Source organism: Dermacentor silvarum, chromosome 4, assembly GCF_013339745.2.
Source record: "Dermacentor silvarum isolate Dsil-2018 chromosome 4, BIME_Dsil_1.4, whole genome shotgun sequence".
In the NCBI taxonomy this organism is placed as follows: domain Eukaryota; kingdom Metazoa; phylum Arthropoda; class Arachnida; order Ixodida; family Ixodidae; genus Dermacentor; species Dermacentor silvarum.
This window is the reverse complement of record NC_051157.2, coordinates 222,167,381-222,182,400: the sequence shown is the minus strand read 5'-3', so window position 1 is coordinate 222,182,400 and position 15,020 is coordinate 222,167,381. Positions and strand designations below refer to the sequence as shown.

Here is a 15,020-nt window from a genome sequence, read left to right as displayed (position 1 = left end):
GTAGTATGTGTCCGTCTCCATAGGGAGCACAAGCGCAGGAGATTGAGACAAGCACAAGAGCACCAGCCATCCACTAGTGCGGCGGAGTCAAGCGGTGCAGGGCAGTCTTGGGAGCCCCTAGTAGGGACGTAATTTATGTACTCCCTACTAGGGGAGTACTAGGGGAGTACTATTACGCCCAAGTATACTCTAGTGCCCAAGTACCCTCTGCAAAACAAACGGGCATACTACGAATAGGGAGCGAGAACGACTACAAAGTTAGACTAAGGCCCCTGCTAGCTGTAACATGTGTTAGGCATGCAAGCTTTCTAATGCATGAATAAATATAACTTGCCTATTTGGACACGTCATCCCTGTACCTCTGTGCCCATGCACTAAAGGCAAGACATTTCACGTACTCTACTGCAGCTGTGTCCCTGATGCAGCTTACCGAATTTGTTTCATATTTTGGCTGCATGGCACAGTAAAACGTCTTGAAACTTTACAAGTTCAGTCTTTGGCTCTTTTGGAAGACAATGCAGTCGATCTTCTCCTACAAAAAACTAACTAGGCCCAAGCAGATGCCGCAAAAATGGCAAGTTAGTGCGGGAGCGTCAAATCGACATCATCACACACCTTTTGGTTTTGAGTTTTTTCTGTCTCATCAAGCCCTTTCTTGCAGTAAGAATGGCATTTTCGGCATTGTAGAGGGGTAACTTAGTCGCACAGCTGAAATAATTTGTCTTTAATGTCCCTTCAAGTGCTTACTTACACTGTCACAATCGGTTGTATGCAGCAATGTCTTGGGGAGAGGAAAATGAATCACTGAAATAGTTTGACATTCAAGTATTTTGTCTACTCATGTGCTGCATGAATTTCTCAGCTGAACGACTTTCACATAAGCGCACCGATTTCTACGAATTGTTTCTCTTTTTTTTTTTTTTTCATCATCTTTAAAGCACAGAAAGCACCTCTGGGATAAGTTATATATAAAACTACAGAACCACTAAAGGGTCTCCTTTCACCCTCATGTCTTTTGGAGAGAGGGAGCAAAGGTCTTTTCTACACACGCACTGCTAAGACATTAAAGAATACCATGTCTCACTCACAATGCAGTCTCCGATGTCCTGGCGACAGCACCGCAAGGAGTCTTTCTCCTCTGAAAGCAAGCACCATGTTCATAGCATACAATGCATCAATCGTAACATCACTGCATGATGATAATCTTCACTAACCGTGCCGGTACAAATTTATCCCCAGAATAGCAATGTACCATCTTATGCAAAACTTAACCAGAAAAAGAAATTACACAAAAAAAAAAATTTCCTTTTTACTTGAAGCTGTGCATAAAACATTAATGATGATTGTCAATGTCAATGACAGCCCAAACGAGTGAGTGAACGAATTAGAGAGAGCAAGCAACAAAGAAAGCGAGCGAAACAAAGACTGAGCAAGAGAGTGAGGAAAAGAGAGCGAACGAACAAACGTTTTCCTTGCCAAGTGCAACAATCAACCTCCAACAAACGGCCAAAAGAGTCAAAGAAAGGTATTCATATAAAAAGGTATTGCACAATGTGTAGATACTACTGTATTTTGACAAGCATGAAAGAAGTATCACTTACAATGCACAGTGCGCTAGCTGTATTACCTCACCAAAAGGTGAGGTAATATGACCTTCCTGCACCTAAAAAGCCACAGTACACTGCACAGTAAACAAGTACTATATCGTCTTTTTCAAAGGTTCTGAAGCGATTCTGCAATCACATTCCCGTGAAAGGTTTTATAACTCAACAGTTTCAGTAGCAGTGGTGTGCCCCAAAAATTCAGAAACACTGAGAAGTGCTTCTCTAAATCTTCGGGGCTTTAGAGCCATGAAAGCATTACAGGGATGCCAGTACACGGCACGATGAGAGGTCTGGCCAAAAGCACAGTGCCTTTTGAAACATCTGAAAAACACTGTGCAAGCAATGCTTTGAACCACACATGACCTGATCAAAGCTTATCATCAGAACAGAGATCATACTGGTTCCGGTCAGATGGCGGGAAGTGGCCAACACATGCACTTGCTTGCATGTGCTTTTTTTTTTTTTTAACTTGCTGCGGCCCCTTTGAGAACTTCTTCCAACTATTGATAACCATTTCCCAGCGTCTCCGTATGAGGGGCAGCCCTTTCTTAGCAGCACGATTAATGAAATTCATACGTGCTTTTTGTGCCACAGAGTATCAAGGATGGCGACGTTTTCTCCATGTGCATTTTACAGAAAGAACTCGCAGTGGTTCATGAAATTTGAAGATTATTTTACTGTTGAGGACCAACGTATCCTTGAGGACCAACGTAACCTTGAGGTGACAAGGAAATGTCCTGAGATAAGAGCACCGAAGGAGAAAACAACGAGGACCCTAAAGAAAACAGTTCTTGTAGCAATCACCAACAATGTGATGTGAACTTGGATAACATTTTTGCAAAAGCAGACCGGGACAAAAGGGAAACGTAGACACCAACGTGCTCTAATGGCGTCTACGTCGCCGCAGCAAAGTACATTGTATTTACACTACCTAGACAAAATTTGCTAAAAAATTTGTCTGTTGTAGCCGATAGTCCATTATAGCTGGGTCCATTAAATGCGGAATAGGTTGCATTCGTAATATAGGTAGACCAAACTAAGTGTGGATCCATTGTAAGGGGCATGGGCTGTATGTGGGCTGTGGTCGAGAGAGCATGCACAGACGCCAAGGTTATAAAGACAATCAAAAGAGAAGGCGGAAAAAAGAAAGAACACGATGACGAAACAGTGGATGCAGCATACAATTAGCCCTTTCTGGGTACACTATGGCTTCAGTTTACCTAACAATTCTTGCCAGCTCTATCACAGGTCTCGTGAGCAAGATAGAACGTGCGCTTAACACATACAGCAGAACTTCATTCACATGTTTTGTGAAAAAAACACGAGAAAGAAACGTACTAACAAGAAAAATGTACGATCGGAAGTCACTAAAATATCTGACAGACTCAACTGTAGTTGACATCTCTGTAATGCGAAGCGTTACGTGGATCGTTGCAGCATGCGACACCGGTGCCCGCCAAGCTCGGGCCGCTCGGACACGCGCTGCCTGTTCTTGCGGCTTCGGCAAGCTTACATTTGTGCTCCTCGAATTCAGCCTGCGTCAGCAGCTTCTTCAAGCAGGGCATTTTGGCAGAGAGCACTCACGTGCCTACTCAATGCGAATCATTGCAGTATGAGACGACGAGACAAGAGCCGATGCGACCTGAGACTCACATTGTCATTTTTCTGTTGCATAGTGTTTAAACCGGTGACGGGAAATTGAAAAGAAATTGAGCTGTCGGTCTGAAATAGGATGCTTACCATGCCACGAGAGCGAAACATGATGCTCAGTGCGAAGTGTTGGGTTATTGCCTATTAAAAGCGTGCAGTATGCTTCCAACGGCACTAAGCCCCACACGCTGTGAAATAGATAGGTGAAGATGCTAATCACAATAGGGCTGGCGAAGATAGCTGTGAATGCGGGGTGCGACGACCCGGGAGGAGATTTGCTTGTACCGAAAGGGAAACAATGTGCGCAGGCGTTTTCACGTGAGAAAGGCGGGCAAGCGGGGAAGCTGCTGTGGCGGGCGACTACTGTTCTCAATTACGTATGCCTCATGCCCTTTCTCATTTTCGTGGGATCTAGCGGCGGGAAAACATGCCATACGATCACAGTTTGGCAATGTACTAAATGTTTGTGCCGAAAGATCGCATTTTCTAGAAACTTACAAACCGGTAAAAAAGAATTGCGTAACTGTATTGTGTTTTCGTGTTCTCGATCTTGAACGCTGGTGCCGAGAAATCGTACCTAACGGGATTGTATCAACGAGGTTCTACTGTATGTGCGTGTACACACAGTGCGCTCTGTCGTACTCATCAAGTGTACCCCATCTTGGTTATTAGTGCTACTCAGTTGTACTCGGCAAATTACAAGGCAAATGCCAATGTGGCAGACACCCAGAAAACATAACATACCCGAATCCCAGAGAGAGTCGTCTGGAGGCAGCTGTGCTTTGCGCAGAAGGGCCTCAAACAGATTCTGCCAGAGCGGCTGCAGCAGAAGCAGCAGGGATTCGTGCTGGGAGCCCTCGATTGAGGAGACTGCATCCTGGAGGGCGTGCCAGGCGGGAAGAGAGCCTCGGCTCCACGTCTCGTCTATCGGGTACTGACGAGGTGTCCCAGTGAACTTCTGCGAAAGCAAAGTTTGTAGAGGGGCTTCAGGCTCACAAAGAGATTCCCAACTTCTCTCGGACACGAAGTGTTGACCACCCTACCACTGCTCAGCAGTAAATAACCCCATCCTACAAGCACAGCCAAGGGCAGTAACAGGTACCACAGACGCTAAGAAGAAAAATTGGTGGTGCAACCGTTTTTTAGAGATGGTTGGAGACGTTAATGCGATCAGCAATCTTTTTCATGATGGGCGTGTAATTCGTGATGATAGGTCTTAATATGTTATGGTGATTATTGTAACCCAATGCCTTATCCCCAAGTCATCCATGAATCACGAAACCTTATAGGCACATCAGCAGACACACAATGTGGCAGCTAAGGCCAATGTTGAACGCTACCATGACATTGCAATGGCTGCAAGAACGCACCAGGAGGAGATGCAAGTGCACTCTAAGAGGAGATATAAACAATGCTAATTCAATATATCCGGGATTCACTTATTCTCAAAATATTCTTTCAAACCTTTCGTTTCATTTAATATTGTATGACTAAATTGATCACGAGAGAAAATGAAGCTGAAAGTTAAATTTCACGCCGGAACCCCACCACTGATTATGTCAATGTAATATGACTTTCAAGGTATTTTTTCGTGTTTGGGCTAATGCGCCTCAGGGAAAGTTTTGCCAACTTTTTAAGTTCAGTCTTTGGCTGTATTAGAGTACAACTTAATCGCTACCGATAAAAAATTTACCAAAAGCAGTCAGACACTCCTGAAATCCATGATGTCGTGGCGAGCTAGTGTGGGAGAGTCTTTCCCGGCTCACCGAACTTCTTATGCTAAGTGGGATATATACATATATATATTTTTTTTGTATTAGAGAAGGGTAATTTATTAATATGGATTAACTAATTTTTTGCATTAGCATCTCTTTGAGCTTTATATAAGGTAAATAAATGCATGTAGTAGATCAAGCATGTTTCGATTACTCACCAACAGGTGGTCAAACAGCCTCAGTATCATGAGCTTGTGGTCAGGCTTAGAGAGGAGCATCGTCACCAAGCTGTGGGCATGGCACTCTACGATTTCCACAAGCAGACTGCACAGGTGACCACACGATTCCTGCAGTAACAACCACACGTGTGCACATCACCCACTATTGCCAAGATCAAGACCTTCTTGTTGGAAAATCCCTGTACTCCGGTACAGACAACGCATATTTCCGTTTTGTCAATGGCGCAGGCACATGAGAGCTACAAAGCCTTTTCCCAAAGCTTGTGCGCATGTGCAAGTTGCCAGAGAGAAATCTGGGGCTGAACCTAGATGCTACGGAGGAGTATGCGCTTTGCTCCATTCATCCCTAGCCGATGGCAATGCGCATTGCACGGCAAAGCTTACGGAGTGAGACTTCTGTGACCACACTACAGCGTTGCCTGCTAGGTATGAAATGGAGTATAGGAACAAGGGTGCAGCATCACATCCTACATCAACACAATGCTGATTAAAACATCACAAATGTAGTTTTGAAGTACAGTCACCATCGATTTTTCAGACCTCCTAGAGGCCGCAAAAGCGTCCGAAAAATCGGGCAGTCTGAAAAAAACGAATGCATGCCTTTTACTGCCCCCAAGGGCTCAAACCGGCACAGGCACGTCCGAAATAGCTCTGAAGGCCTGCCAGTACACTTATTAGGCATAACTGTGCTCGTACTGCGATAAGAGACGGTGGGTTCCGCGGATGCACCCGCCGAAATACATACCATGTCCCGTGACAATTGCCCCTTCCCACTCTTGGTATGCTTCACCGCAATACTTCGCGTATGCTTCACTGCGGAACACTGCTGTATTGAGGCGAAGCTGACTTCCAATCACTGGCATTATGCGCCGTGCGTTTTTAGACATTGACGAGGATTACAAAGGCGGAGTCGGCGCCATTGCTAACAGCTGCGAATTGTTTCAATGAAAAATGTGGCACCGAACAGAAAGAAGCTTGGTAGCAAACGTCGAAGTAGCTAGGCCTAGTGTTGCCGTGGTGGGAGCTATAGCTGTCAGCGGATCTGCGTGCGAGAGTGCCGGTTCGAGGAGGCGAGATAATCAAAATTGCGGCAGTAGCGGCTTCGATTAAAGCCGTTTCGGACGTGTGGTCATGGCGAAAAGTCCAGAAAATCGGACGGCGAAGGTTTTTTGCGTCCGAAATTTCAGGCGTTCCTATACATTGACTCTATGGGACATGTGGTGGTGCCGCGAAGGCGACCGAATTATCGGGCATGTCCGAAAAATCGGACGTCCAGAAAATCGGTCATTGACTGTATCTGAAATAGCTATCACCGTAAGAAATAAAGGTGAGCAAGCGTCATGCATCACGGGTTAGGCATTGCGGTGTCAAGAACTGTCGCCAGAACCTGTTTATCATGGAAGAAAAAAGGCACAACTCTCTTGCACATATCCTAAAAGTTCTGGCTGCAGAAATCCTTTATGAAAACCACCTAGCTTCAATTCACCCTCCCAGACAAACACAGGAATACCGATTCGCCTGATAAGGCAGCCGAACTTATGTCCTGCCGATATCTTCGTGGAGCAACATTCAAATGGCATTGAATCTTACTAATAACCCGAGAAACAGCCACACAACATGACATCTGCTTAACATCGAAAGTACTATGAGCTCTCAACACAGCAATGGACATGTAACGCTTATTTTCAGCTGCAGATAATGATCTCAGGCATTTCAATGACGCCCGTTTCATGTGATCCCAACTGGGGTTTGTGATGTCAACATTGCGCAACTGGGCGACAAACACAATTTGTTCTTGCTTGCAAGTCCCTTTCTTGCTACCCTGCCTGTACAGCAGCACAGACATTTAGCGCTAACAACTAGCAGAGAATGAAAGAGGAGAGAGAAGGTGTCAAAGGCACAGAGAGGAAGACAGGCAAGCAGCACAAGAGAACACTGCAATAAACAGAGAGGCGTCGCACCGAGAAAGTAGTTGGACAGACCAAATGCTCTGCGAGATAGGCAAGTCAGGATTCCTGTCTACCTTCACGTTGAACATATTGTGCTTGCCAGTGGTGGGAGGAAAAGGCAACATTTCTATGAAGTTCAAATTTAACAAAAGTTGTATTGGAAAAACACCTTTCATTGAAAATCAGATGAACTCTGGAAGATAAATTTCCCCAAAATTTCTCGAATTTGTCTCTCAGCTGTTGTAACAACGATAGTTCTCCTGTAGGTGACACACGATCAGCAGTGCAACAGTAAAAGAATGAAAATACCGACCATATCACCAGAGGCCATTTTTTCAGAGTAGACGTCTTCTAACTGCACCACACGTTCAACCATCTCCAAGACAAACTTGGGGTACCTGCAGCAGAATATGTAAACCGCAAACATCAGAAGACTATTGCAGTAGGCACCTTCTAAGCTGAGCTCCTGTTAACTGTTTTCCTAGATAAACTGAACCGTTTAGTGTGCTTTAAGTTGTGTCCCACTTAGCTTACATGGCGCTAGAAAAAAAGGAAAGGGCTATCTATTCACCTGCATGCAGAAAGAGAGAGAGATTCATACTTTAATGATATGCTGGGAATATGAGCCTGGCTGATCGCACTACATGCCACAAACTTGCAGCATAGTCCTCATTAGGCACCCAAAACACTAGCCAAAAAATTATGTCAGGATTGTTTTCTTCTGCTCTGCAGGACGAAAGATTAAGGAAACATTGCACAGACAGAGCAACAAGGTTAGTATCACTGAATTTCTCGAATCATGCAGATGAAGCAACTGATACCCTGTTTAGTAGGAAATGCGGGGTTATTCGAAGAGAACATTTTAACTAATAACAAATCAACTATCTCATTCAATTTTGAGACCAAATTTAATAGCCACTGGACGCAAATCAAAATATTTTTCGAATAACTTATGAGTACTCTACATTGTCCATTCTGCATGAAGAAACATGAAATGGAAGTAATAATGCAGTCGTTGTAGACATAAAGAATGAGAAGTCATGTAGTAGAGCAGGGGAACCAGACTTTTCCTGCCAAATCGCAATCATTCGCACTAAAATTGGCATTGTTTAGTACTATTTATGGATGCAGCATCTGTGTAGAGCAATTTAAATCTGAATACGCTTGATTGCAACATTACTTGATAACATGGCACCATACAATGCAACCAATCCCGTCAGAGCAAAAGCACTTTTCTTGCTCTGGCATCGCTGCAGGCAACACCCATTTCCAATTTAGTCTCAGAAGTATATCCAGATGCTAATGGGCTGTCAAGACTGCATTTTAAAACTTCAGTTCGATAATGCACAGCCACATATGCTCCAGAGTCCCAAGTATGCAAACAATGATTTGTTCTCAATGTTCACCCTGTTAGTAATATCCTGCTACTAAATACCCTGCTTAGCAGGAGTCTGCAAATATTGAAACTTTAGAAAAACGAATCGAATGCCATCTTATTTGATTTGCTCCTCGAATCGAATAGTCACTATTCTCAAGTTTTATTAGTTCTTAAATATTTGACATCGTCAACTATGCACAATGAAACATGAAATGGAAGCAATCAATTCTGGAGTTACCATAATCACGATATGATCATGGGGCACGCCGCTGAGGGGGACTCCGCATTAATTTTGACCACCTGGGGTTCTATAGTTTGCATTTTACTTCCATCAAAATGCGGCCAACGAGGACAGAAATCAAGACCCTGACGTCATACCCAGCAGCAGAATGCCACAGCCATCTCAGTTGAGTTAGGACGTGACCTAAAAGCTTGCCCTCAATGAAAGTCTAAGCAAAAGCCAGAAGCCCGAGCAGCATCAATCATTCAGTGTCAGGGTTGGCGGTCACTCACTTGTGAAGGTCCGGTTGTCCAGCAATGACGGTCAGCACTTCAGTGGCAGGCCGGCAGAGCTCTGGCTCCCTGATGCACATGAATATTCGTGGCAGCAATGCCAACTGCTTCTCCCAGTCAAAGCCAAGCTGGGACCACGAGCTGAGACAACGCAGAGCATCAGCATCTAGCACAGCGAGCTGGTTGATAAAGGTCAAGATTTTGCCGCTGGACGCTTCCAGTGGCTGCCGACTTGGACCTCGGATCGACTGCTCTGTCGACTGCAGCTGTAATGGCAATTAAGCAGGAACACGAGTTTTTCTCTTAAAATCATATATATCATCAAAATTCAATCGTAAGATGGAATTTTATGGTCTGGATCATTCAGTATAACACTTAGAACATTAACTTACATGGTTTTCAAGAGAACAAAATTTGAAGACACCTTCACCTATGTGGAAGCTAGCTGCTCCCAAGGCATCGAATGTGTCGCTTCCAGTTGGCAGCTGCGAAAAGCAGCCATTCCAGGAGTGTTGCCATGTATTCACTGCTCTTATGGAACACACTGCAACCCTCCCAAAATGGCCCAAAATGGGTGCGTTCCGTAGCTGCCGACAGGCAGCTATATAGTCAAGATTAAATGGTTGAAGACAAACATAAAGGAGCTTTTGTGGTCCAAGTGTGCTGCATGGTACAAGCTCAAAATCCTAGTTTATTAGCCACAAGTATGCCCAAAGTATCCTATTCGTGAATAATCGGGGCCGTGAAATTATAGGATTTTACAGTATATGAAAACAACACAGTGCCGTACTTTTTACTGGTTATGGTCACAAAATGCTCAGGAAATCATTTATTCAGATATCATGGTCTAGCAAGATTTTGACACTGGCTGAACCCCCAATGTGGCTGCCATGGCTGGGACTCGAACCTGCGATCTCGTGCTCAGCTGCAAAATGCCACAGTCACTGAGCCACAACGACAGGTGCCAGCCTGTACATACCTCCTCAGGAATGATGGTCAGAAGCTCCAGCAAGAGTTTCAGGAGGTGGTCAGGCTGAAATGGAAACAATTTGATCTCGTCTATGCAGCCTCCGTTCAGTCAAGTGGCTTTCCCAGCCTCCCAAAATACACTAATGTTTATTTCACTCTACTGAACTAACAAGAATGATTACTTGAACCTGTAACAACCACAGAGCGTAGGTGAACAAAAGCAAAGCAGGCGCCTGCACTATGCAACGATTAGTTTTATTACTTTGATGACACTATGTTCAATGCAGAGCCTTCCCACATTGAAGGTCTAACCAAACCTAACTTAGCCCAACCTACTATCACTATTTCACGACATTAGTTTAATGCAAAGCCTTCCTACAGTGACTGCCTTACATAACCTACCCCAACCCAACTTATTATCACACAGTTTTCCTTTACCACAATGCCTTTGTAGAAAAAGACGAATAAACACGCACAGGCAGGCACAGAGAAGAAGAAGTTGGAAAAATAAGAAGCTCTCCGTCTGGTTTCTTCGCGTATCGTTAGTTTTTCTAGAGCCTTCACACAGCTAAGTTCATTTGTTGACATCATGCATCCACTGCCAATCCTGTCATTTCAATGTTAAAATGAGCCTTTCAAGGAATGAATATGCAATAAGGTGACAGCACAAAACTGGCTACCATGGGTGAACACCAGCGAACATACTCACTGCCAGGATAGTGAACACCTTTGGACAAAATGATAGGAGCAGATCGTCGATAGCAGAAGTCCAGAAGCTTCCAATTGTGTTCACAACATACGACGCCATCTGGTAAATAAAACAGAATTATGAGCATAACAATATAAGGTTGCAGTTACCAAGAAGCTGATGGCAAGTTACAACTAATGTAAAACAAAGCACAATATTTTTAATGTAGGTGCACCAAGACAAGTGGCTCTACCAAGTGCAGCTATCTGCTTTAAATGAACAAGAAGAATAAAGGGATTAGAGGGGTGCAATTTTTATTAGCTACAAACATATAAAGAAAGCAGAAAATGAAGCCAGACAAAGCAAGGGGGAAATTATTCAAGTTATTTAAATGTATACATAATGAAAAGGAAAATGAACATTCAATTCATCCAACACTGTTCAATATTTATATTGAACAGTGTGGCCTAAATCATTCACTGCAATAAGTCAATAAAATGCACAACCGTAGTTCTCCTGCAGTACTTACAGCCACCAAGACTTTGGTAAGGACGAGTTTCGGGCCACGCGCATAGTTCACTACGGCTTGCAATAATCGGACTCGTAAGTCTTCGTACTCGTGTGGTAGCAGTTGGTGCCAGTGCCGTGACAGCTTGGTGTGTAAGGTCGTCGCACCGAAGTACTGAACCTCCACTGGCTGCAAGAGCACCAGAAAATGAAATTAAAGAACCCATTTTCATTCTCAACGTCTTCATCATCACCGTGATCGGCAACATAAAAGTTGACTGAAAAGTTCTAAGCGTGTTCCAGTGTATCTCATGCTACAGCAGCTCAGCAGCACACGCCGCATGCTGGAAAGCCCTGCCAGCCAATCTATGCCAATGTATACGAATGCCAATGTGTGACAATGCCAGGTCAACACCAGCTGTGGTCGCTGGCACCAACTGCGCAGAACACTCAATCATACACATCAATCCTAACATTTAATGGCATTCAGATGGCAAATGAATAAGAGTGTGTCACAGACTGCCATGTGAATACCATTTTACAATAGAATCGAAATGCATGAGTGATCAATACAGCTGGCATTGGTATACATTAGCACACATTGGCATATATCAGCTGGCAGTGCCTTCCAGTGTGTGCTGGTGAAAAAGACTCGGTGATTAGCTCGCACAATGAGTGCCACTGTGCCTTTCAATCTTCCTCTTTCAACACATTGGTCACGGTTATGAACTAGCATAAGCATATGAATAGCAATTTTCACTGACATCTCCTTATTTTGTTAATTAAAAAGCTTGAGCTGTACTCGTCTTAGCTATTTGAATCAATGTCGCCAAAGGATGAGGTGTACTCATCCAAGCCACAGCTGCTTCTGCTTCGCTTGCCAAAGACGAGCGGCGCTTGTCAACCCTGTCGGAATCATGTATTTGAGTTTCGGCACTTGGAGATATCCTTATATGGTTTCAATTACACTTGTTATCTGCACAGATAATTATGCTCGAAACTTACACGTTAGCTAATGGAAAGTGTCTTTTTCAAAACAGATGTCTTTCATTGATAATTCAGGTGAATATAAAAGATAAACCCCATACAGTTATTATATTTTTCGAATACACATATAATGCGCAATCATTCACTGGAACAGACATGACTTCACTATCACAATTTTGTGATGCATCCTTAATTAAGTTACGAAAATGGTAATCAGAACATTTGACAAAATTATATTACCATTAAAATATTTCCTGCTGCAAATTAACGTCCACATAGCTTAGCTGTGAAAACAGCAGGATATGACAGTTTCTTCACGTATTCCGTCTAAGAAAGACATGTGGTATGTTGCAAAAGAACCTCATAGTTTACAGTTGCCCTTACCATTGCAATGTTTATAAATGTCTGGATGTCTCTTCGCTTACAAATATGGTTCCATCTAACATTATGTCTAGGTTGTGATTTACTATTCGTTCGCTGATTTTTCAAAATTTACTTTCTATTATTTTGAGACATGCTGCTTGTAAAGTGATAATTATAATTTTTTTTTCCTCATAAAAATTGCCACTGCTCATTACATCTGCGAGTGCAAAAAAGATTGCAATAGCATTGCGTAGTAATTTAAAGGGACACTATAGCACAATGATAAATTCGTATATGCTGATAAAGTTTGTTCAAAACTATTTTCCTTCATTCGGCAGTAATAAACCATCATAAATGAATGTCAAAGTTCTATTTCTTGAATTTTGCACAGAAATTCAAGCACGAATACATCAGTGTCACATCACAAATTTTGAAGCAATTTTTTCTATTTGGCACCATTGTTGTCCCGTAGAACCTGTAAACTTGCCAAGTTCAGTTTTTGGTTCCTTTAGAACATGATGTAGCACATCTTTACTAATAAGAAATGAACTGGTATTGAGCAGACAACAAGGCAAGCTGGTGCAGAAATTTCGAGGCAGCATACCCACCCATCTTCTTACGCTAAGAGTGTCTTAAGAGTGTCTTTCTGTTAATGGTAGAGGGGTCCATTTACTAATAATACTTCTCAAATAATTTATCTCTTCAGTGTCCCCTTTAGCCCTTTACCTCCCGTTGACGAGTATAGTCGTCATGAAATTTTGTACCGATGTAACCAATGACAACTATACTTGTCATAAACAAAAATTTGTCACACACTAAACCTATAACGACTATGCTCGTTATATTGCATCTAGTTGCAATTCCTAACACTAGATGGCCACACTTGTCCATGTTGTGCCATTTGTGTCTCGCCTTTCATTATATTGCCGCCACACCCCCTGCACAAAACATGGCTGCCTCCTCGAACGGAGGCAATGAAAGCGTACGTAAAAGAAAGTATTTTGACAACTCCTCATCAGACGACAGCTTTGTAGAGTTTTGCACGGAAACAGAAAGTGATGTGTTTTAATCTGAGGAGTCAGATGATGAAGATTCTGTGGATGGAGTGGAGGACCTTCCGGCTGCCCGTGAGTCTACCGTACGAAGACGGCCTACGAACTGCTTTAGGAACTGCGGAAAAGTAGCCACTATTCCTGTGCATGTTCTCGCACCGTTTAGGTTATTTTTCTTCGTATTCTCTTTTTTCACAGTGTATCGAGCCCTGCAAAATGCTTGTTTTGCAAGACACCAGGACCATGCAGTGAAGCCTTCTTCAAACTATCTCTTTACGCAATTTGTGAAATAAAGGAACCCCACTGAATTTAAATAATGCTGCCTTTTATTCAGAAAAGGTAGCTCTACAAACTTAGCGAAAAAATTTCCGGTAAATTTGGTTAAATTTTCTTTTTTCACTGTAGGGAAAGGGTTAAGGAATGTCAACACACTTTGAAACTTCGCCATACCTTGGTCATGTCAAGAAGCTGCCAGGCAATGCCCCATGCTTGAACTGATGCCTGCATCTCAGTCAGGTATCGATTTGCTTCAGCATAGCCAGCGCCAGTGTTGCAGTAAAGCTGCCTCAGAGCCTGCACATTACGTGTTGGCAAGTCACAAGGAAGTATCGACAACTTAGACTGATGTTTGGCCTTTAACGTCCAAAATCAACAGAGGGGCCTTTAGAGATACTACTGCAGGGCTCCAGATAAATTAGAATACCTTGGGCTTCTTTCAACCCCTTGACCCTTTCAGGCACCAGTTAATTCTGTTCAGTGAAAAAGAAAACCCCCATTCACCACATTTCTTGCATCTTCAGAATAAAAAAAGTGCAAGGCTGCAGAATGAATTAAGAATTTTTAATTTTTCAGCAAGCTTTGTCAAATTTACAGAATGGTATCTCCATGAGAGCACTTACTATCCACACCTATCCAGCCACTTGAAAAGTATGTTGGGTGTAAAACACTGAGAAAAAAAAAAAAAGTGAAGTTGCTAGATATGACATACTGACACAGAGAAAACACCCAACCGTCTGCCTTTCAACTTGTTTTACTTAAACGTTTTAGACATGTTATTCAACCTCGCAGAGCTTTAATCACAAGTGTTTTTTTATGATTTAGGTGACAGATCTTAAATATTGTTACTTTTATCAGTGCTATTGCTTTCGATGCGCTATCTTGGCCTGCACAATTGTACACACAGCACCTGAAATGGTTGAATGATCTCGCTTTTCTTTTATATAGGAAAACCACCATAATGGCTTATTTTTTTTTTTAGTGTGAACAGCCTTAATATCATTGAAACACAGGAAAAAATTACTACGGGTCCCTTATAGTGCAACTAAGACCACTTGACCGCGAAAGCCCAAGCACTGCTAACTCAATGACACGGTGACCACTTTTATGCTGAGTCATCTTCACTCCGA

The 15,020-nt window shown here is 43.0% G+C and overlaps 1 protein-coding gene across 2 annotated transcripts in view; it reads right to left on the bottom strand.

Annotated features, from left to right (window-relative positions):
- The window catches only part of LOC119450997 (importin-13-like), a 65,466-nt gene that overhangs the window by 47,346 nt on the left and 3,100 nt on the right, over nt 1-15,020 (bottom strand). The window contains exons 2-11 of one of the 2 annotated variants that reach the window (XM_049666365.1): nt 14,514-14,560; nt 14,065-14,187; nt 11,235-11,402; nt 10,727-10,825; nt 10,028-10,081; nt 9,049-9,314; nt 7,471-7,555; nt 5,188-5,316; nt 3,999-4,212; nt 1,089-1,138 (exon numbers count right to left, since the gene is read on the bottom strand). In XM_049666365.1, the coding sequence (XP_049522322.1) occupies nt 1,089-1,138; nt 3,999-4,212; nt 5,188-5,316; nt 7,471-7,555; nt 9,049-9,314; nt 10,028-10,081; nt 10,727-10,825; nt 11,235-11,402; nt 14,065-14,121 (1,122 nt within the window). In that variant the 5' untranslated portion in view covers nt 14,122-14,187; nt 14,514-14,560. The remainder of the gene's footprint in view (nt 1-1,088; nt 1,139-3,998; nt 4,213-5,187; nt 5,317-7,470; nt 7,556-9,048; nt 9,315-10,027; nt 10,082-10,726; nt 10,826-11,234; nt 11,403-14,064; nt 14,188-14,513; nt 14,561-15,020) is intronic. The other variant, XM_037714435.2, reaches the window with a different exon arrangement.